General features: G+C 54.0%; 2 protein-coding genes across 2 annotated transcripts in view; both read left to right on the top strand.

The window, feature by feature from the left end:
• Window positions 1–9,139, top strand: part of LOC100659866 (serine/threonine-protein kinase WNK2) — a 122,701-nt gene extending 113,562 nt beyond the window's left edge. The window contains exons 8-10 of the mRNA XM_064290970.1: window positions 2,609–2,793; window positions 6,205–6,399; window positions 8,543–9,139. Of these exons, the coding sequence (XP_064147040.1) occupies window positions 2,609–2,793; window positions 6,205–6,399; window positions 8,543–9,139 (977 nt within the window). The remainder of the gene's footprint in view (window positions 1–2,608; window positions 2,794–6,204; window positions 6,400–8,542) is intronic.
• Window positions 9,140–12,913: 3,774 nt separating this feature from the next.
• On the top strand, window positions 12,914–21,649 carry LOC135232418 (serine/threonine-protein kinase WNK2-like). The gene is made up of 4 exons (XM_064291055.1): window positions 12,914–13,736; window positions 20,123–20,293; window positions 20,647–20,692; window positions 21,406–21,649. Exons 1-4 carry the CDS (start codon window positions 13,641–13,643, stop codon window positions 21,576–21,578), a joined length of 486 nt encoding a protein of 161 aa, XP_064147125.1. The 5' UTR covers window positions 12,914–13,640; the 3' UTR covers window positions 21,579–21,649.
• Window positions 21,650–23,110: the final 1,461 nt, after the last annotated feature.

The following is a 23,110-nucleotide window of genomic DNA, read 5'->3' as shown; positions in this document are numbered from 1 at the left end:
AAGAAAGAGGCTTGTCTCTATTACAGGACTGACAAACAGATGCGTACTTACATGTCTAAGATACAACAAGTGCATCTTTTGTTGTGACCTCCGCTGTCGCTTTTCCACTGACGGCTCTGTTGCCACACCCCAGCGCAACACACCGTCTTCTGCTGTGCTCCATTGGACACCTGCTGACTGGGATAGCACAATTTTTTCAATGGATTGTTAAAAATAATTTTTAATTACATCAGTAATGTCTCTATTCACTTTATAAAAATTAAAATGACCCTCTCCCTTACCCATCCCTCCGTTGAGTGATACTGGTCAGCTCATTAAAACCAGAGTCTGATTGGTCCTGCACAATTACCCCTCTGCATTTCTCAGGTCTTCTTGGTTAAAGTGAGTTCTAATCACTGGGGGAAAATTATTTTAATGGAAAGGCAACAGGATTCCCGCCCCCCCCCCCCTTTTTTTTTATAGATGGTTACCATGTTGACATCTGAAATATGGTCCGTCTTGGAAGCAGCTTGGTATTCTTAGGAGCTCTTGTGGCGTAGTGTTTAAGAGCTTGGCTGCTAACCAAAAGGTCGGCAGTTCAAACCCACCAGCCACTCCTTGGAAATCCTATGGGGCAGTTCTTCTCTGTCCCATAGGGTTGATATGAGTCACTCCCAGTACCAAATTCTGTCTCAGTTGTCTAGTGCTACTGTAACAGAAATACCAAAGTGGATGGCTTCAATAAACAGAAGTGTGTTCTCTCACAGTCTAGTCTAGTAGGCTACAAGTCCCAATTCAGGGCAGTAGCTCCAGGGAAAGGCTTTCTGTCTCTGTTGACTTTGGAGAAAGATCCTTGTCATCAATCTTCTCCTAGTCGAGAACCTTCTTAGTACAGGGACCCTGGATTCAAAGGACATGCTGTTCTCCTGACTCTTTTCTTGGTGGTATGAGGTCCCCGACTCTGTGCTGGCTTCCCTTTCCTTCTATCTCTTGTAAGATAAACAGTGGTGCAGGCCACACCCCAGGGAAACTCCCTTTACATTGAATCAGGGATGTGACCTGAGTAAGGGTGGTACATTCCACCCTAATCCTCTTTAACATAATCTAATCTTGCCTTGTTAACCACAGGCAGAGGTTAGGGTTTACAACACACAGGAAAATTACATCAGTCACGAAATGGAGGACAACCACACAATACTGGGAATCATGGCCTAACCAAGTTGACACATATTTTGGGGGACGTAATTCAATTCAACAGCAACAGGTTTTGGTATTCTTAATAGCAAATCCTAATGTTTGTGTAGGTTTTGGAATCTGGAAAGAATGAAACAAAAATGCAGTTATAAACAGGTGTTTTCCCATCTTCTCTGGCATGTGTAGTTGAGGGGTGAGCAGTTTTCCCAAGCACATCACAAGGAACAAGCCCATCCTCTGTGGAAGGGTACTCTCTATGTGTGCCTCTGTGTCCACCTCACTAGGCTAATGAAGGCTCAAGACATGGGGAGCAAGCTGCCTTGGGCTGTGAAAGCGTGGTGCCTGGCTCTGGCCCCCGAGGTCCCCGCGCAGCTGTGCCCTTCCACCCCGTTGGGCTGTGGGAGCCTGGTGCCCGACTCTGGTCCCCGAGGTCCCTGCACAGCTGGGCACCCCCACCCTGCTGGGCTGTGGAAGCCTGGTGCTCGTCTCTGGCCCCTGAGGTCCCTGCACGCAGAACGGCCTTGTTTTGCTCTCACACCCTCTCCATGGGGCAGTGACCCCGCCTATCCATGCTCAATCCAAGCCAGCCAAGGTCCTGTGGCCACCAGGGGCCAGGATTTGGACCGGGGTCTTCCAACCTCATGCTCTTTGCCACATTTGGTGACAACGGTGAGAGTGCTGAGACCCTTCCCCCCAACTATAAAATGTAGGTGAAAAGTTTTTATTTCATCAGCCCCTTTAGTGCTCCCCTTCAAAGCTAGACCAGCCTTTCTGAGAATGCAGGTCAGTCGTGATGGAGATGTTGTTCCTGCCCCATGGGGGCATCCAGGGGGAGGTAGACATCCTGGGAGCCGGGCTACATCAGAGGAGGCCTGCGGGGTCTTCCCCGTGTGGGAGGTCACCTCTGCGGAGTGCAGTTGCAGCCCCCGCACCTGCTCTGTGTTAGTTGATTGTTTAGAACAACATGTGTATATTGTTTATGTCATCTGGAAACAAAACTCCGTCTTCCTTTTATGGGAAAAAATGCACAGATGAGCTGAGTTGGGCCAGTATTTCCATTTTTCACACTTGTGTGGCACTGCTGTGTAAACCTGCGGTGGGGTGATGTTGGCAGGGCCCCGAGCTGTGCCTTCTCCTGACCTCCCTAGCAGGGTGACGTTGGGAGGATCTCAGCCGTGCCTTCTGGCCTCCACAGGGGTGATGTTGGGATGGTCCCAGCAGGGTGATGTTGGGAGGTTCCCGAGCTGTGTCTTCTTCCGCCCTCCCCAGCAGGGTGATATTGGGAGGGTCCCAGCCGTGCCTTCTGGCCTCCCCAGTAGGGTCATGTTGGGAGGGCCCCGAGCTGTGCCTTCTGCCCTCCCCAGGGGTGATGTTGAGAGGGTCCCAGCGGGGTAATGTTGGGAGGGCCCCGAGCTGTGCCTTCTGCCCTCCACAGCGGACAGCACCTTTGACAGCGGCCAGGGCTCCACCGTGTACTCAGACTCCCAGAGCAGCCAGCAAAGCGTGGTGTACAGCTCCCTCCCAGATGCCCTGCCCTGTGTCTACAGCCCCCCGGTGAGTGAGGGGCCCGGCCTGCCCAGCAGCCTGCCCGCCCTGGGCGCCTACCAGCAGCCCGCCACGGTGAGTCCACCTACCCTGTCCTGTTCACTGTGCCTGGGGCAAGGTTTGCTGGCCTGTGTTCAAGGTCAGCAGCTCCCACAGGGAGAGAAACAGAGGCAGAAGACACGGGGAAGACCCATCTTTGCTGGCCACTAGACATCAGCAAACTGAAGTAGCCTGCAAGTACTCAAGTGCCCCAGAGCCCTGATGGGTAAGAAGTACAGTGTCAAAATACACGTCTCAGGTATATGCAGGCTTGTGATGTTGTGGTCCCAACTGGGGGCAAGTGAGTCATGAGAGCTGGTTGGCGACACTTAACAGGAGCCATAACTCGCCTGCCTTCTGACCCAATGAGTCTGTGCCTGAGAAGCGACCTCAAACCACTCAAAGGAAGGCAAGAAAGTGTTACTTATGACAGTGAGGCATTAGGTTCAGTCTGAGGTCCAGCTCAGGAGCTGTAGAGTAGCTCTTAGCTCCTCTCCGTTGGACACTGTGCAGCTGGTGAGACAGCATGGACACGGCAGAGACGCAGGGAAGGCCTCCTGGGAGGGCGGTGGAGGTGCAGGGCGGAAGCGCCTCATGCTGCGATCGCATCTGTGGGATAGTTTGCAGGATGTGGGAAAAGACTAAGTGTAGTAGGTAAAAGTGGAAACTGCTGAATGAAGGGGGTGGCATTTATTTTTCTATTTTGATTTTTTAACTTTAAAGAAAGTAAGACTCACTTCGCAGTCCACAGAGCGCTCAGCCCCAGAGCTGAGGAAATCCTCAGAGTGACTTAGGTATCACCCACCCAGGCCCAGAGGAGGTTTTAGGGGCCGCAGTGCAGATTCCGTCCCCACCAGCTACCCCTAGAGGCCTTCCTGTTCCTCTGCTTCTCATGCGTGCCCTTCACCGCTGTGAACTGTTTCACTCTCTTGATCCTGGGGCACTGCAGCCCTGCCGGCCACCACTGCCTGCCTCCTGCCATTCTTGGTTGGTGAGATGGGGCTGTCTCTGTGGGGCTTCTTGGGGGTCTTCCCTGGCCTGGCTGTCCTGAGCCTGGACAGCACTTTCTGCTTCATGCCTGCTGGGTACGGCAGGTCCCTTAGGTAGGTGCAGCAGCTCTCCCCGGCCTTTGGTGACTGAGCCCCAGGAGTCAGCAGGCATTGGCAACCCTACTCATGTTACAGAATGAGCTGAGGCACAGTTTAAAGGGCGGAGGGAGCTCTTAGGAAAGGCCAGTGGCTTCTCCCACATGACTGTTCTTGGCTGTAAGGATCGCGCAGGCCAGGGCTGAGCAGGGCCATCCGCCTGCTTTCACCTATCTGAGCCCAGGGCTTGGGCTCTGTGGCCAGAGCAGCAGACACTCCTCTGGGCTTCCGTAGTGCCATCCCACCTTAGCAGGTCCTCTGGGTGGGGGTCAGTGGAGCCAGGAGGTTGAAGAGACGGGACCTGACATGCTACATGTGGCCTTGGAGCAGGGTACCACCTCCTGTACCCTGCCTGTTTATGGGGAGCATCTGCAGGGGTTCCCAGGGCAGGAAGGGGCTCTGGGAAGCTCTTGCCCTCTCCAGGTGGTGCCTGTCCTGTGGGGGACGGTTGTTGTGGTGATAGGCCACTGAAAGGGGGAGGAGGGCAGCCATTGGGGTCCTGGAGAGAACTCAGAAGTCCTTCCAGAGCCACGCATGGGCTCTGGAACTGCTGGGGCTAGCTTTGCCCACGGCACTGGGTGCTGACTTTGAGGCTAGATGGTCAGCCACATCTGCTGGGGCGTGGCGCATCCCACCCAAGGCTTTGCGGAGGCTTGACCCCCATGCGCCAGCCGTTTCTGCTTCACCCCGTGCTGCTGTCACCAGGCTGTGCTGCAAAAGATGAACAAGTGATAGCAGTGTGGGAAGTACCACCACTTACTGCATCCAGAAAACCTTCCAGGACAGAACTCCCATTGTAGATACGGAAGAGCATGACCCAGCTTCATAGCTCCTGTTCAGTTGTATTTCCTCTGTGTCCTCTGCTTCTACTCCCGCATTCTGAGCCAGTCCCAGACAGGAAGACGTTTCCCTATCAGCGTGTGTCCCCAGGCGATGGGAACTAAACCACTACTACACCTGGAAAGTCAACAGCACTTCCTTAGTATCACCAAGTACCCGGCCCCCATGCCAGTGTGTCCGTTTCTTTCTCAGTTTTCACACTGAGCCTCCGGCCACGCCCTCCCTCCTGCTCCTGGTGGGGCACTCGCTGAGGCCCCCGGTGTGCACAGCCCACTCCTCACTGCCCTGCCCGCATGCTCCTCCCCATGCCTTCTGTGTGCTTGGCCGTGCGCACATCTCGTACAGCTGCAGTCCTCTGCACAGCAGGCATGCTCTATTGTCCCTTTTCCCATTCGGTGCAAGGACATGTGTTTCTCCTTGGCCCAACAAAGTCTCCGTAACTCCCCACTCCCATGACTGCATGGTCCCCTGCGGGCTGACGCAGTGGGACACCCCTTGTTGGAAGCGGATGCTCTGCCCGCAGCTCTGCAGCATTGTCATACCCCCTGGGAGGAATGTCACACTAATGGGGTGCTGGGGCACAGGTAGTGAGGGGTATGCTGTCCCACCAGGCCCTTTGTCCCCATGGCTGGGGAGCACGGGGCCGGGGCCAGGGGCTCTGCAGAGCAGTGCTGAGCAGGCCCTCTCTGCAGCCTGGCCTGGCTGTGGGCACTGGCCCACCCTCCCAGCAGCACTTCCCGGAACCAGCGGTGAGCTTCACACCCCTGCTGCCACTGCCCAGCGCCCCCATGCCCGTGGGCCCGGCACAGCCACCACCCCCCGGCCAGCAGGTGAGTGTGGGCTCTGCCCCTTTTCGGGACCGACTGCCTGATAGCCTTCTTGGGCTGGGGTGGTCTCACACCATTGTTGAGGGCAGGGTTGTCTAGCCAGTGTGCACTGCTGTCTTTAGCATGTGACTAGACGGGCAGAGGTGGATGGGCACTCTGTGTGGTCACTACCTACAGAAGCCTCTCTAAGTGTACGTAACCGGGGGGCAGCTTGTGTCAGGAGGGGGTCAGGAGTCTTGGGGAGAGGTGACAGGGTCTTTTGAGTCAGAGAAAAAGAGCTGATAGACAAGTATGAGGAGGTACTACATCCCCCAAACTTCCCACCCCATGAATCCCTCTCCCTGTGTCCTTTCTTCTCCCCACCAGCCCGCTCCTGTCATCTGCCCTGGCCTGGGGCCTGGGCTTGGGCCTCAGGGGCCGTGCGGTGGGTGCTCCCCACACCACTTCACTGTTTAGAAGGTTGTAGAGAATTGACCATGTCCCTGGCTCCAGGCTGTCTTGAGTCTGCTTGGTGATAGGCCTGTGTGGTGTGTTTTCACTGTTTGCTGGGTTGCACAGGTGGAGCGCATACCCTCCCTATCTTGGCAGAATACCCAGTAATGGCAGGCCTAAAATATGCACTGTTCTCCCACCAGCCTCCACCACTGGCCCAGCCAGCACCCCTGCAGCCAGTCCTGGCCCCACAGCCCCTGGGCCCACTTCAGCCGGTGCCCCCGCACCTGCCTCCGTACCTGCCTCCAGCTGCTCAGGTGGTGGCCCCTGCACCACTGAAGCCCCTCCAGATGCCGCAGGTGCCCTTCCCACCACTTGCTCAAGTTCCAGTTTCTCAGGTACTCATGCACCTCTGTCCCCAGTTGCTCTGCCGTCTGGCTGAGGAGTGTGCTGTGCCCAGGCTGGTGTGCCACGGAGGCCTGCTCAGTGTCTGTACGTGGAAACCTGGGCAGTCTGGCCTAGGGCTGCGGGGTGGGGCTCTGCAGCATGGGGCCATGCACTGTGGCATGTCCCAGGACATTGTGCCTGACTTCCTGACCCGCACCATCCAGTCGACACCTGTCCTTCTTCCCACAAAGACAGCCCTGCCTTCCGCCCTCCCACCCACCACCTGTGCACACCAGAACGTCGAGGAGTGTTCCCCTCTGCTGGGCTGTTTCCATTCTCTCCTCTGTCCCCACTTCTTTCCCACATGGGCGGATCATCGTCTGACCTTCCTTCTAGGCTGCATTGCCTTTCTGGGCTGTGAGGGGTGGGCTGGGTTCTGGATGCCCTGGCGTCCTCAGGGAGAGGAAGTCCCTGTGTTGGAGATCTCTAGTGATGGGAGAGCAAAGACCCAGCAGCCAGTCCCCTGCCTGCCGTGCCCGGCTGGCAACATGCCCATCATCAGGGCTTTGAAAGACACCATGGGCATCTGACCCAGGAGCATCTAGTATGGAGTAGGTTTAGTCTATTGCCAAGATCAGCTGCAGAAATACTGAGCTTGTGCAAAAAGTGGGCCTAAAATGGCGTGTTCATGCTGCAGAACTCGATTGATAGGAGAAACCCAAGTCCTTGTTGAGTGTCTTCCTTTGGAGGTCAGATAGTAAACTGAGCAGCATCGCTGACCACAGGGAAGACTGGTCACCAGGTCGTTAGGTTCAAGTTGCAAAAGCAGTCTAACATTTTCTCTGTGGGGAAACACTGGCCATGCTAGCAATATCTGATGGCATGTAACTGAAGCGATGTAATTGGTGTGGGAGCCTCTCCCTATCTGACGAGTGTCAGTGCAGACGTTTCATAGACATTCGAGGCTGTGGGTGAGCTCCCCTCATGTACCCCAGTTTCAGTTTTGCTCAGCAGTGGTAGGACAGCAAGTGCTTCCTCATTCTGCAGGCGGGATTTCCCGTAAGGCAAGCTTGAGTTCCCGTGATTGACAGCAGCGCTTAGAAGGGTCTTTTGTAAGAGTTGCCCTGCGTCGCCGGGGGCTGCGTCCATGCTCACACCAAGTGAGAGGTGGTTTAGCTGTCCGGTAGTGGTCTTGCTAATCAGTGGGCTTGCTGTTTGGGGTGCTTTTCACCCAGACTGGAGCTGTCCTGGTGTGTTTTCACTGCCTTGTAATTGCATGGAGGTGTAGGTTACATGACATCCTTGTGCATTCCACCAGAAAATCATTGTTTTAAAGAGAGAACTGTCAGAGAACCTACTAAAAAGTTTGAAGTGCGAAACCCATGTGGTCAAATGTCCGGTTTCTCAAAGGTATGTAGAGATAGCTGAGAAGATACACACATGGGAGGTTGGGCGTCCCCGCTGGTGGGAGTGGGGGTCTCATCTGGCTGAGATGTGCACGCCTGCCAGCATGAACCTGCCCTCTCCCCATTCAGGAGCTACATGGGGATCAGCCCAGCCAGAAAAGGGGTGCTCAAAGGTATGCTTTCACCAGAGACCGCCAAATAATTTGGTTTCCATTTGAGTTTATATAGGTTGGGGGACATGAGGCTGAGGTGGTTCCAGCTGTTTGGAGCCAGTCTAGTGGCTCTTACAGCCCTGCCTGTCCTGCACGAGAAGGCATCTGAACCCGTGGCTGCTGATATGACCCTGGTGTCTGACTGCCCCTGAGCACCTCAGGACAAAGCCCCCACGTGGCCTGTCTTGCCAGGGTGAAGTGAGAGGCCCCACAGTGAGGCCACGGGGACTGCCCAGCAGGTCCCTCCTGCATTCTGTGCGGCTGGAAGCCTCTGACTTTCCTTTTTAATTGGACTAGTTTCCTACATTCGCATTTCCCTTTAAGGGGTGTGTTTATGTTTGGGCTCCTTCCTCCAGCAGGACACAAAGCATTGCAGCGGCAAACATCTGGGCTCCTCCCCGCATTGTCGCAGTCTTTTATTGCTGTTGTAAAGCTAACTGGGAAGTCGCTAATCCACAGGTGCAGCGGGCTTGGTGTGGTGGCCTCCGTGGTAGCCCGTGACCAAGTGTGATGATCTGCTCTTGTGTCTCTTTCAGATGCCTCAGTTTCCCGTCATCCCTCCTGTCACCCCCCTGGCAGGGGCTGACAGCCTCCCTCCAGCCCTCCCTGACTTACCGGCCGCCAGCCTGCCACCTGTGCCGCCGCCACCTCAGTATTTCTCTCCGGCCGTAATTTTGCCAAGCCTCCCCCTTAACCCCCCTACGCCCTTGCCCACCTCTCCAGCCCTGCCTTTGCAGGGGGTCAAGCTGCCCCACGCCCCCCTGACCCCTCTGGCAGTGCCCTGCCGGACCATTGTGCCAAACGTACCAGGTACCACTACCACCATACCCCTGCTGACCGTGGCCCCACAGGGCGTGGCCGCCGTGTCCATCCACCCTGCTGTGGCCCAGCTACCCGCCCAGCTGCCCCCACAGCCCGTCTACCCAGCTGCCTTCTCGCATGTCGTGCCGAGCGAAGTGCCCCCTTCTCCCCATCATGCTCAAAACCTGCAGGTGGTCCCTCAGCAGCTGCAGCCCGCACCACCCCAGACACAGCTGCCCACGCTTCCTCAGCCCCCCCAGCCAAGCATCCGCCATCTCTCCGAGCAGGCTGCTCCGGCTGCTGGGGCAGGGACCCAGGTAATTAAGCCCTGAGCACTGCCCTCCAGGGGCTGGGAGGCTTCCTTAGCACCCACAGGGGCCTCTTCTCCCTCCCTTCTTTAAGCCCTTTGCCCTTCATCTGGCCAAGGACAGACAGGGAAGGGCTGAGAGGAGGCACTGCCACAGAGATGTGTTGGAGAAGGAGGCTGAAGCCAGTAAAAGCTCCTTCCACTTTTCAGCATGTGTCAGGAGGATCAGAGATGTGGGGAGTGGCAAATAGGTGCCCACTAACGAGCCCTTACCAAGAGTCAGTAGCCACTGCTGGCTGGTGGAGGGTTCCAGGGCTGCACCTGGCATCAGTGGTACCTTTCCTCATCCAGGTTGGAGGGCGAGAACATGTAACCCAGGCCCCACAGCCTCAGTGCCACCTGCTCTAAGCTGCTCCTGGGAGGCAGGGGTGCTGATGGTGACTCTTCCTTCCAAAGCACCTTTTCAGAAATTATCACCCAGTGGGCAGACAGGGGAAACCCCGGTGGCATAGTGGTTAAGTGCTATGGCTGCTAACCAAAGGGTCAGCAGTTTGAATCTGCCAGGAGCTCCTTGGAAACTCTATGGGGCAGTTCTACTGTGTCCTGTAGGGTTGCTATGAGTCGGAATCAACTCGACGGCACTGGGTTTGGTTTTGGTTTTTTTGCAGGGGGGCAAGCAGGAGTCTTCCCCTCTTAGAAGCTAAGGAGATCTGGCTAGTGTGAACTGCACAGAGCTGGGGCTGCTGGTGAGAAGGACAGGTGTGGTAGAAGTAAGAGGTACAGTGGCCTGGGGTGTCGGTGGAGCCAGCCTGCGGCCCTTGCCAGTTTACAGTGAAGGAGCATGCTGGCATATGGCGGCAGGCCCAAGTTCGCACTGTGTGCTAGGCAGTGAGCGTGCTGGCACGTGGCAGCAGGCCGTGTTCCTACTGTGTGCTGGGCAGTGAGCATGTAGCACACTGCAGTGGGGGCTGCATTTACAGTGTCCTGCCTCCAGGGTGGGGTCCCTGGTGTGGGACCCTCTCACCCAGTCCATCTGGCTCTAGCCCTCACAGCTGTGGGACTCTGGGCGTGTTCTTTACTTTCTGAGCCACAGTGTGAAGTAGAGCTAATGGCCTCATTTTTATTTTGTCATGACGATTCTTCCAGAGAACGTGGGAAGGTTCCTTTGCCCACATCCTGAAAATAGTTTCTTGCTATCTTATTTCCAGAAGGGGTTCTTATGTAGAGGAAGAGGGGACAGTGCCTACTGATCGCCAGGGCGGCGTTGTTTTGAGGAAAGAGCACTAATCCGTGCTGTAACTGGGGGCCTGCCTGGCCGCAGCGAGGCTTCAGCTTCAGTTCAGACATCGGTTGATTCAGGGTCAGATCCATTTTCAGAGGAAATCCAAAGGCAAGGGGAAGGAGGTGTGAGCCTCAAGGCCTGGCAGTGTCCCCATGTGTCCCTTGGCTGAGGTGGTTGTTCCCCCCACCATCCTGGGAGGATCTGGTGACTGCCCTTCCTGCGCTCCTGCCCAGGCAAGCTCACGCGGGGTCGTGTGTGTAGCCTGGGGCTGAGGAGCTGCCGTGAACCTCCGAGGTCACTGGCCAGGCTTGGTGACCCGTGAGGGACCTGGACTGATGAGTGAATGGCTACCCCATAGGCCTCCCTCTGTGGAAGGCAGACGCTCCCCTGGATGCGGCAGGTTGGCCCTGTGTGGGAGAGACGCCTGGTGGCCAGGGTGCTGCTAGACAGCACCTGGCCCTAGTTCTCCCCGACTTCTCAGAGTCTCACGCCCAGGAGCCCTAAGCGAAGGTGTCCCCTCCCATGTCTGAGGGGCTGAGGAGCTGCTGTATGTTTTCACCCTCTCCTGCTCCAAATCGAGGTGACTTTGGGGGCTCTGTTTTTCCAAGGCGAAGGCTCCTCACAAGTCTAGCTCCTTGGGGCTTCGTGTCCACCTGCCTCATCTTTTATTTATATGCCCCCAAAGAGCTTTTAGAAAGAGAGGAAAGGAAAAATGGGGAAATGAAGCATGAGCTTCCAAATGAGCCTCCCAGGAGGTGGTGGCCTCTGTGACAGTCTTGGGCGTAGCTGGGGCTGCAGCAGGGTCCTCTGGCGGCCTAAGCCCTGATCTCGAGGCGGGAGGAAGCAGTGATCCAGGCCTGGCAAGGTGGTGACAGGGAGCCTGCTGCTGTTATGAAGTGTAAGCCGCACGTGTCGTTGTTAGTTCCTGTCAGGTTGCCTCCACCTAATGACGACCTAAACACAACACAGTGAAACGTTGTCCAGTCCTGCGCCATCCTCATCCTCACGGACTTAGGTAGAAATTTGTGATGGAACCCAGTTTTAGGTATTCTTGCTCTAATGCGAGAGTCGATTCCAAAGGGGAGTGTAGCCATGCCCGTTTTTGTTTCTTTCTGCTGTATACCTGACAAGGGCTTACTTTGGGGGGATTACCTTGAAGGGGGCAGCCCCTGCACCATGTGTGCTCGCTACTGTGCCTGTGGCCCCTCAGGCCCCTCAGTGAAGGTTGCAGCCCTCAGCCCCAGGGAGCCCACCCTGACCTGCATCTATGTCCTTGTGCTGCAGGTCCTCTTGGGCCCCCCAGCCCCGTATGCAGTGGACTCCACAGCCCTGGGCCCCTCTGTCCCTGGGCCTCCCACGACTGTCCTCTCCCCACCGCTGCTGCCCCCAGTGGCAGGCCCCGAGCTCCTGCCACAGCTCTCCAGCTCCCTGGCCTCCACCGTGGTGGCGACTGCACAGAGCCTGCCCTCCCAGACCACCACACTCCTGCCTCCTGCAACCCCACCACTTCCCGCTGGGGCCATGGTCACTGCCCCCTGCCCTGCTGTCCAGTCAACAGTGGAATCAGCCCAAGAGGTATGGACTCTGCTACCCTGTGGGCATGGCCACCAGGCCGGGCTCTGGCTGCCCCCCCACGTATCTGACTTAGGCCCCCTTGGGCTTTGTACCCAGAGTTGGGGACACGTAGATAGAGGAGAGGTGTGTGACTCAGCCGGGACAGCCACAGGCTGTTTTTACCTTCGCCTCTCTCTCCAGAGATCTCATGCTCTTCTTAAACCCACACCAGGACAGAGAGTGTCATACATAGGTTTAGAAAACAGCCTTCCTCAGGTGGCACAAAACCCTGTTGAACACCTTGGTAGGACCAGAATGTTCTCTTAAGGGATGGTGAAAGTGGGATTGTGTTTTTGAAAAGGAGCTGGCATAATGCACCCCCAGGCTTTAGAAATCTGCTTGGCTCCAAGTATTGGGGCTTACGCCCTTACATTGGCAGGGTGTCTCCCTGCAGAGGGAGGCGGCCTCTGCCCCGTGGCTGTGAGAAGGTGGAGTGGACAGTGACGGGTCCTTTCCCCACACTCTTGCTGCAGGAGCAGGTGGTGCAGGACAAGCAACCGGGCCTTCTGCAGAGCTGTGAGAGGTAACGTACTGCCCGGCCAGCCCCAGCCCAGCCTGTGCAGACTGGGGCACCATGCGGCTGTCCCAGGGTGGGCTGCTGCTCCAGTTTGCCCAGTGCCACCAGGGTTTTTAACAAATCTCAGCCCCTGTTTAAGGCTTGCTTGGCAAAGTCATGGTGAGTGCCTCTTGTATTTGATTGTTAAACACCCGCTCTGTGCTCTGGACTCGTGTGGGTCCTGGCACTGGTCTGCAGAGCCGAGGCATATTCTGGGCAGAAGATTGGACAGGCCCCGAGGCCTCTGCCCATCTGGCAGGGAGAAGCCAGAAGGGCAGAGTAGGCCTGACCTTGGCCTCCTGGCTCACCTCCACTGCTTGGCACCTGCTGTCTGCAGAGATGGAACCTGTTTAGGGGGAGGGAATAGTGTCCTTATTGGGGGTAGGTTTGGAGAAGGGCCACTGTCATGTCCTCTTCAAGCCCTCACAGCAGCCCTCAGTGTTGGCGTGTTGCCATTCTCATTGCAGGGATGGGGAAGTGGAGGGGTTTGTTTTCTAAAACCGCAAATTTACCCATTTCACAGCGCCCTGGTGAGGCTGGGAGGAACTTGGGCACACAGACAGTAATGGAAGGACCGGGGGTCCTACCCTTCCACACGACCCCCAGGCGCCCATGCGGAGATGGTGTGGGAGAAGGAGTGCAGGCCCTGGAGGCAGGCATAGGGTCATCATGCGAGCAATTCTGACCTGCAGATCACTGGAGACTGAGCACACCCAGGCAGCTTGAGCTTCTGGGCTATTTCCCTGAAGCCAGGCTTCCTGATTGCATCTTCTTTGAGTGGCACTGACATTCTTGGTTTCCACTCAGCTATGGGGGCTCCGATGTTACTTCTGGGAAGGAAATGAGTGACAGCTATGAAGGCACTCTTGGAGGTGGGAAGCTCGAAGTCAAGTCGTCCAAGAAGCACCACCGAAAGTCCACCCGTACTCGCTCCCGTCAGGAGAAAGCCAGCCGGCCCAGGCTGACCATCCTGAACGTGAGTGGCACAGGCGTGGCTGCACGGACGGGTGGGTGCTGCCCTCATAGAATGTTGACCCGCTGGGTGTCCCCTAGGTGTGTAACACGGGGGACAAGATGGTGGAGTGCCAGCTGGAAACACACAACCACAAGATGGTGACTTTCAAGTTTGACCTGGATGGGGATGCGCCGGACGAGATCGCCACATACATGGTGAGGCTGGGCTGGGCACCTGGCCTTGCTGCTCAGAGGGATTACCCTGCCTTGCCTTGCTGGGGAACGTCTCCCCACATTCTCTGGGCACACAGGGGTGGACCCATGTGGTGTCCACATTGTGGGGATACTGGCTGGCCAGTGGGTGCGCCATGGGTGCTTCCTGGGGCTCCTGGATCTCCTCTGGCAGAGTGTGCAGACCTTGCACTTGGCGTATAGCAGCTCTCCCCACGCTCTGCTGGCACATCGAGGGGTGAGAAGACAACATAAAGAATGTTCTAATAGGTCTAAGTGCTGCTTCCTAAATGGAAGCCCTAAGCCTTTCCCTCAGAGATAAAGAGAGGATATTGAGGTTAGATAATTGGTGGAGCTGGGTGGAGCCTTCCTGCCCAGAGCCCTTTACTTCCCCGCCAGCCTGCAGGTGTGGGGAGAGTGCTGCCTGGGCCTGAGGTCCTCACCCTGCACCTCTGTCTGCACCTATTCTCTCCACCCCAGGCCTCCCAGACAGCATCCCGTCCTCACCCCAGGGCCCCTTCCCACCTGTGCACCAGTGTGCCCTGTGAGCACGCCATTGTTGCCCACTCTCTCATGCTCCCTGTGGGATCTGGCTCCAGGCTGGGAAGGGATAGCAGGCCCCCAGTAAATATTCAGCCAAATGAACACACAGACAAATGTGCTAATGGTTTGCGAATCCCCAAGAAAAGAGCACACTAGTGTTTTGTACATGTGTTTTCCCATGAAATGCTCTCCTAAGGAGCATCTGTGAATACCATACCTGGCCCTGTTCTTCCAGACCATCGTTCACGTCAGACGGACATTTTGGAAGAGTGTTCTAAAAGATTGTCTAACAGCCTGCCCAGTGTAAGGTCCTTTGCCATTCAGTACTGTAACCACTAGCCCCATATGGCTGTTGAGCTATTGAAATGTGGCTAGTGTGACTGGGCACACTCCCAAACGAGGGGCACAGTGGGCAAATCCCACCTGTATTGCTAACTGCATGGCAAGGATCAGCATGAGTCCAGTTCCCACCTGGAAGTGGGTCCAGTCTCCCCTTCCCACATCTCTATCCTCATCGCCAGCCCCCGAAGAAGCACTCCTTCTCTACCCCCAGCCACCTGGAGCCGTTTCGGGGGCTCACAATTAAAAGGACATTGTCCATCAGATTGCCCACATGGCCCTTCTGTGCTCCCTAGCCACCACCCTGTGGGTTCATTAATTCCTTGGAAACGCTCACAGAATTCACAGAGAGCATCTGTACTTACAGTTACCCATTTATTATAGCCAGAAAGATACAAAGGAAGACATGCTACCCTCCTAAGAGCAGATGCTCTTGCCAATCCAGGAAGCCTAATTTAATTGATTTCAACTGTTACATGTGCCTACTGGCTGCCATATTGGACAGCCCAGCTTTGGAGGCCACCAGGGAACTGCCTCTTGGACCATGTCTTAGTTATTAGTGCTGCTGTAACAGAAATAGCACAACTGGATGGCTTTGACAAAAAAAAAAAAAATTATTCTCTCAAACTCTAAGAGGCTAGAAGTCCGAATTTAGAGTGCCAGCTCCAGGGGAAGACTTCTTCTCTCTGTTGGCTCTGGTAGAAGGACCTTGTCATCAATCTTACCCAGTCAAGGAGCTTCTCGGGGCAGGGACCCTGAGTCCAAAGAACACACTATTCTCCTGGTTCTTGTTTCTTGGTGGTATGAGATCCCCATGTCTCTCTGCTTACTTTTCTTTTATATCTCAAAAGAGATTGGTTTAAGATACACCCTAATCTTGTAGATTGAGTCCTGCCTCATTAACGTAACTGCTGATAATCCTACCTCATTAACATCGTAGAGGTAGGATTTGCAACACATAGGAAAATCATGTCGGATGACAAAATGGTGGACAGTCACACAATAGTGGGAATCATGGCCTAGCCAAGTTGACAGGTATTTTAGGGGGACACAGTTCAATCCATGACAGACCATCTGCCTCTGGCCATGCTCTAGTGCCCTTTGTAGACCTGTGCTCTCACCCTGCCTGGCTTTCATCAAGCACTGACATGGGGTGCTGTAGGGAACCCCCGTGCAGGGTCATTCAATTGTTCAGTGTCTTCTCTATGGAGTTCCTTCTTAGTCTTCTAGGCCTGCCGTAAGGAGATAGCACAAAGTGGATGGCTTTAAACAACAGAAATGATTGTCTCACAGTTCTGGATGCTGGGAGCCCAAGATCAGCGTATCAGTCTTGTCTGTTCCTTCTGAGGTCTCTAAGAGGGCACTAGTCCACGCCTTTCTCCTTTAGCCTTCCGGGGGCTCCTGGCAGCCTTTGGCGCTCCTTGGCTTATGGATGCATTTTCACGTGGCTGTCTTTCCTCTGTGTGTCTCTGTGTCTGTTTTCCTCTTTTATAAGACACTACCCTCAAGGGATTAAGACTCACCCTGCTCTGGTATGACCTCATGTCAACTAACTGGTAACATATGAACTGGTAACCCTATTTCATAACAAGGTCACGTTCAAAGTACTGGGGTTAGGATTTCAAGATATCATTTTAGAGGACTGGTAATGCAGTGGTTAAGAGTTTTGCTGCTCACTAAAAGGTCAGCAGTTCAAATCCACCAGCTGCTCCTTGGAAACCCTACGGGGGGTGCATTTCTACTCTGTCCTATATAGGGTCGGTGGCGTAGTGGTTAAGTGCTACAGCAGCTAACCAAATGGTCAGCAGTTCATATCTGCCAGGCACTCCTTGGAAACTCTATGGGGCAGTTCTACTCTGTCCTGTAGGGTTGCTATGAGTCAGAATCGACTCGATGGCACTGGGTGGATAGGGTCGCTATGAGTTGGAATCAACTTGACGGCAACGGGTTTTTTGATTTTTTTTTTTTTTTTTTGGAGGACACAGTTCAATCCATGACAGTCCCTGTGACAAACTCTCCTGGAGTGCAGGCCCAGGGGCAGGGTCTCCACAGTGGCCTGGCTGCTTCCTTGTATACGGAGCCTGCACCAACTCACCTCACCCACTGTTCTCCTAGCCCCTGGAGCCAGAAAAGCTCTCTTCTGTCATCCTACTTCGTTTTCAAAGTCTGTTTGGTGTTACTTTATACATACAAACGACTGTGTACCATGCGGGTATTATAAAGGGTAATAAAAAACGACTGTATGTAAACGTATCATTCACCCTGGGAACAGCATGTTACTTACCAGCGCTGTTTCTGTAACCCGTGTGCTTCCCTCCCCCACCCTCTCCTTGTTCCCATGCCCACCCTGGCATGCTTGCCGCACAAATTTTATGTTGTTTTTTCCCTTGCTTTTAACATTTTTTCTTGTGTGTCTGGGTCATATGTGTGTGTTTGCACACACACACAAATCCCTGTGCAGTGACTGACGCAGTTCTTTAGCTTTGAGGTTTATGAAACTGGCATCTTCTCGGATTTGCTTTTCACTCAGCATTATGATTCTCCCCCCTATTTCATTGCTTGATTTTTTTCTCATGTGCTGTGTTGGCTTTGTAGGGGCCATTTTTAAACCCAGTCATCTAAAATGCCTTTATGAAGGAGGCGTAATATAAATAGGACGCAAATTGAGTCAGTGAGCCAGCAGTCCGTGGGAGACTCAGAGCGGAGGCCTGGCAGACGGCACACCACCCCCTGTTCTCACAGTCTCTTGTCTGGGAGACAGACGTGCTTCCCAGGGACCAAGCCGGAGCAACTGGGGGTTTGGCTGATGGAACGTGGCGCTACTTAGACAGCTGTTTTCCAGCCCTGTTGGCCATCTTCCAAAGCGCAGCTTTTCGGTGAGCGGGGCCCAGCACACCTCAGTGGCTCATAAAGAGTAGTGGCTTCTCGGGGCCTCAGGCACACTGTCCTGAGAGACAGAGAGCCCCTTTGTGGTGGTGGTCAGCTGCCGCCACTGATACATGGCGTTCTCCCACAACAGAGTGCACAGCTGCCTAGCCCTCACTGTCCCCACCGTACTTGTGGGTTGTACTGTTGGGATCCATAGGGTTTTCACTGGCTGATTTTGAGGAGTGGATTGCCAGGCCTTTCTTCCTAGTCTTAGTATGGAAGCTTCCTGTGGTTAAGGGGAGACTGTAGACATTTGGATTTAATTTGGTTTCCAGGATGTACCTATAACCCTATATGTTTAGGTTTTTCTCCCTTGTTTTTTACGTAATTATAGTCTTGTGGGCTACAAACTTTTGACTTACATACAACCATAGTTATGAACCAAGCCCCGTAAAGCCTATTATGTTAAAAATTTGAGATACATAGAGTGGTTCCTAATACTACAGTGCTACTTTGCAACACAGATGTTATTGTTACTGTATCATCATGTTAAAGATGTTTTAGTGTATCTGGAAGTGTTTCTTTGATTTTTTTTTATGCATAGAAAGATACACTGTATACTATATACTAGGACAAACGCTTGACTAACTGACCTTAAGTACAAACCATACCTCACTGCTCCGAGTCAAAACTCAGTCCTAATCCGTGGTGACTGCCTGTACTTAAATACTTAACAGGAAAACTTATCATTACTAAGGGCTTTTAGTTTCATTGTGTTTAATGAAACTTTCATAAAGTTGGAAAATTGCTTACATTCTTTTGCATGACATTGCATCCCCCACCCCACAACTGAATGCCCTGGCTCTGGCCCTGTAAAGCTCCCCTTAGACCAGTGTCGTAATGGATAACTACACTAAGACACAGATGTACATCTGTACACGATAACCCAGCACCCACTGGCATGCTATCTCCCCCTGCAAAGTGGTCCTCATGGAGCCTGCTAGGGAGACGAGGGGCATCCTCTCTGCCCGTGTGGCCAAGGATACAGCCCAGTGGGGCGTAAGCAAGGGCAGACCGAGGGCCTGGTGTGTCCTGCAGACCCTGGCAGGACACCGCAGGAGAGGCTGCCAGCCCATCTCACAGAAGAGTCCATCAGAAAAGGCTGGAGTTGTCCGTGAGGGTCCATATACTCAGGACTGTCTCTTCTCGTGTGGAGGCCATGGCCATGGTGGGAGTACAGAACACAGGACAGCCCTGGTGTGGTGCGTGGAGGCCTTGCTCTGGAGCGGAGGCAGATGTTGGGGGAGCTGGACAGAGCACTGCCAAGCTTGGTGGTGGCATTCCTGAGACAGCATATTAAACCAAAGTGCAGGGAAGGCCTGGACCTGATGCTGGTACCAGGCTGCTTGTGCCGGGCACGGGGCATCTGGCCTGCAGTGCACTTGCCCACTGACCTTGGAAACAGCTCTCTCTCCATTTGAATCTGGTCTGAGCTGCATAGCTGTGGAGGTGGGCCTTCTACTGAGATGACCCCGTGGAAAAGCCAATTTCAATACATCTGAGGAAAAGATAGGTGTGGGCTCATGGCCAGAGCTCCAGCCTGAGGCAGGCAGGGCCACTGGACACTGAGGGGTCTGGCCACAAGCCCACAGCTGGGGCACAGGGTGGGCAGTGTTGGGAGTCATGTGGGAACTTAGCTTGGACAGCAAGCAGCATGTACAGGTTGGGCAACAGGCTGGGTGTGTGGACCGATGGTAGAAGGCACAAGGAAATTGGCCTCTGCATTGGAACTGACACTAGCAAGGAGAGGAGACTGGTCCGTTCTCGCCTTAGGTTTCCTGTCCCAGAGAAGACTCTCAGATGTGTCTCTGGCCTTGACTGCCCCCTGCCCACCCTGGCGCCAGCCTGAACTCACCTGGCTGAGGCTTGTGACTTCACACTCAGCCCTCCTCTCTCCTACCCACTTGGGCCCCTGGGCCCCTGGGCTCCTGGCCCCAGGCGGTTTTCCTCCCTCTATATCACCGCCCCAGTCCTTTGAGCTCCTTGATCCTCCCTCTCCTGCTGGCTGGCCCCATACCCTGCCTTACCAGATGGGTCTCCAGTATCATTTCATGTCCCTTGGCTCCCAGTCCCAACGGCTGCATTTCTAGAAGCCTGGGCACTCACCGCCTTCCTGAGTCTCCCTTCTGCCCCTCCTTCATGTAACCTTGTGCTTCTGTGAGCCAAGCTGTCTGCCATATGGTCCCACGACCGTACCTGCTGCTGGGCGCCCCTACACTAGTGCTTTCCCTCATGGCCTTTCCACACTCCTGGCCTGTTTAGATTGGTGTGCTGCTCAGGGGCACCTGGGGAGAACCACCTGGGCCCAACCCTAGAGGATCAGTGCTTGTGCCCCTGTCCAGCCCTCCTCCCCTACCCGCCTATGGTGCAGCTGTCAAGGGCTGCTGCTTCACTCAGGAGCTGTGAGTCTGAAAGCTGGATTCAGCCCTCTGCAGGGCATTTCCCCTCAGGGCCCAGGCAGAGTGGAAAACCAATAAATCACCCATAAACAGCCCTCTACCACTGGTTCTCAAGCCCAACTTGTGAGCCAGAGGTGTGTGCTGCACTCCCTGTGTCCACAGGTGGAGCACGACTTCATCCTGCAGACTGAGAAGGAGACGTTCATTGAGCAGATGAAGGACGTCATAGACAAGGCCGAGGACATGCTCAGTGAGGACACAGATGGGGACCGCGGCTCAGACCCTGGCACGAGCCCTCCATACCACAGTGCCTACGGCCTGGACACAGGAGAAGTGAGCGCTGGCACCCGGGGATGGTCCAGGAACCACCTGCTCGTGTAGTAGCTGGGCTGAGTGGAGGGGGTACGAGAGCGGGGCTGGGTGGAGGCCAGGGGAGGGGAGCAGGAGACATGCAAGGGGGGCAAGGCCAGCCTCCTACCTCCCCCAAGTGCCATCCTCTGCTAGTACAATGATAGTGCCATCTGGAACCCCTCTCCCATAGGCTCAGATATCAAGAGTGATCACGCAAATTGTTAAGTACTGAGTGACAATTGGAGGGCCAAGGCGGGGGCTAGGAGAGTGGGCATGTGAAGAAAGTTCTTCTTTAGTACAGTCTGTCCTGATTCCTGGTCTTCCACCTTGTTTAGGAAAGTCGACACTCCCCAGTCAATGCCCCAGTCTATCAGCAGAATGGTAAGTCAGCCATCTCAGCTACAGCGTGAAATTAGACAGGGCTGTAGAAAAGCATTGGTCATTTCCACTTCTCTCTATGGATTATTTGCTGCCATTGTGTTTTTCGGCAGGCATTTAATAAAAGCCAGCAGTTGAGAATATTGTAAGGGGATTCAACCATTGCATGGGGTGGGGTGGGGTGTGGGATTAGATGACCTCCAGACAATTGAGGGTGCTGCCTGGAGCATGGGGGAGCAGGTCCTGCTCCCTCCATGGGCAGCTCACCCTGTCCAAAGAGCCCCATGTGCTGTGAGTGGAGACTGGGATGTGGTGGCCTGTGGGTCGTGTGCTGATGTCCACTGGTCTACCAGCCAGCATCCCTGCCTTCACTGGGGTGGTGCTGTGGGCATCTAGGAAGTGAAACCCAGGCAGAGGCCCTCAGAGAGTGTCCACCTTGTAGTGCACAGGTCCCTTGAAGGGCTGTGCACTCCCTCCTGGTAAGAGAGCAGAGGTCTGGGTAACTGCCTCTGTTTGGTGGAGGGAGGCCATCTAGGGTTATGCCTGAGCATTTTGGTTCCCTGCCCACAGCCTTCTTAGTGACAAACTCATAGGTATGAAGGAGTTCCCACAGAACTCCTATGGGGAGTCTGTGGAAGGCAGTGACGGATCTCGTTGGCCTGAAAAGAAGCTCACTCTCACAGTGCTGTGGATCTTGTCTCTGTTCTTCCCTTCAGTCCTGCATACTGGAAAGAGGTGGTTTATCATTTGTCCAGTACCTGAAAACCCAGTGACAGAGGTGCCTGAGTCTTCACCCCCACCCCCTGTCAGCTCCCTGCGGCTGGATGCAAGCCAAGGTATGAGCCACCAGACAGCATCAGAATTCTCCTCCCGGCTGACCTGTGTGTAATCTGCATCACTCCCTGGTCCTCAGCTGTGCTCACAGCACATGTTGTGTTAGCACACGCATGTGCCAGGTGCCATGAGAGGCTCTATGTGCATAAACAACAACAAAAAAACATGTTGCCTCGAATCGATTCCGACTCATAGCAGCCCTATAGGACAGAGTAGAACTGCCCCATAGGGTTTCCAAGGAGCAGCTGGTTGATTCGAACTGCCGACCTTTTGGTTAGTAGCCAAGCTTTTGTGCCACCAGGGCTCCCTGTGTGCGTAATAGCCCTGAAACCCAGACTGCATAGGGGGCTGTTTTCCACTGAATCTATGGAGTTAGGCAGTATTCAGTCTCAGACATGCTGCTTCCAGAGCCTGCCCTGCTCAGGTAACACAGCAGAATGGCACAGGTGTGCTGAAAGAGCAAGGCTGCTCCCTGTTACTGCTAATGTTATCTACCTTGTTGTCGATTTCCCTGTGTAGGATTATCCGTCAGCGTTGCTGCTGTGGAGGACACGCCTGTGTTTGTTTTATTTTGTTCAGGAGGTGGGGTGGGGAAGTCCCTTTTGATGCTAAGATTCTCCAACTTTAAATTGTCCATTAAGAAAATGAACTCTTCTGTTGACCTGTACCTACCTGTGCAGACTGCTACCAAGCCTGCCCTTTGGTGTTGTCAGTAAAATCTTGACTTCAACTTTGAGGGACTGGAAAGACTAACTCGAACAAGTTTAATTCATTATAATTTGGGAGGAAAAGTTGTTGATTATAAAACTTGACTTAGCTTTATGATAAAAAACCCGTTGCTGTCAAGTGGATTCTGACTCATAGCGACCCTATAGGACAGAGTAGAGCTGCCCCATAGAGTTTCCAAGGAGCACCTGGGGGATTTGAACTGCCGACCTTTAGATTAGCAGCTGTAGCACTTAACCACTACGCCACGGTTTCCTAGCTTTATGATACGTTCATGAAAAATATTTGCAGATCAAGTTTAACCTCATGTCATGTGTTTCCAGTGACTCCCATTGTGCTCTTGGAAACTCATTCCCACAGGGAGTAGGTCAGCTTCCCAAGAGTAACAACCCAGTGAAGCCATACACCAAACTGAGACTTGCTGACCTCTGGTAAAGAGAGGACAAAGGAGAAGCTAGCCCTTTAGTATCTGTAATGGTTCGATTTAAAAAATATGAGTGTATTCATGTATTACTTGATTTTAATACACACACAATTAATTGGGGGAAAAAAACTCTTATAAAAATAAAGCTAATTTTCAGTAGAGTCTGTATAATGTACTAGTTAAGAGAACATGCCCTGGAGTTAAATCCCAGCTCTTCATCTGTGCACTGAGTGACCTCAGGAAATCTTTCTAGGCCAGTTTCTTAATCTGTATAAAAAGGAAAAAGAGGTGACCACTTCCAGGGCTGGTAGATCTGGTCATTTGGATCAACCATTCAATAAGGATAACGAAAAAGTTGGACAAATTATAAAAATCATCTGCCTGAAGGCATTAGAGAAGTCTGATGAGAGTGGAGAATTGTGAGGTCAGGATCCAGG

This window comes from Loxodonta africana, chromosome 9, assembly GCF_030014295.1.
Source record: "Loxodonta africana isolate mLoxAfr1 chromosome 9, mLoxAfr1.hap2, whole genome shotgun sequence".
NCBI lineage: Eukaryota > Metazoa > Chordata > Mammalia > Proboscidea > Elephantidae > Loxodonta > Loxodonta africana.
Note: the sequence above shows the minus strand (reverse complement) of the source record. Positions and strands in the feature narration are given on the sequence as shown.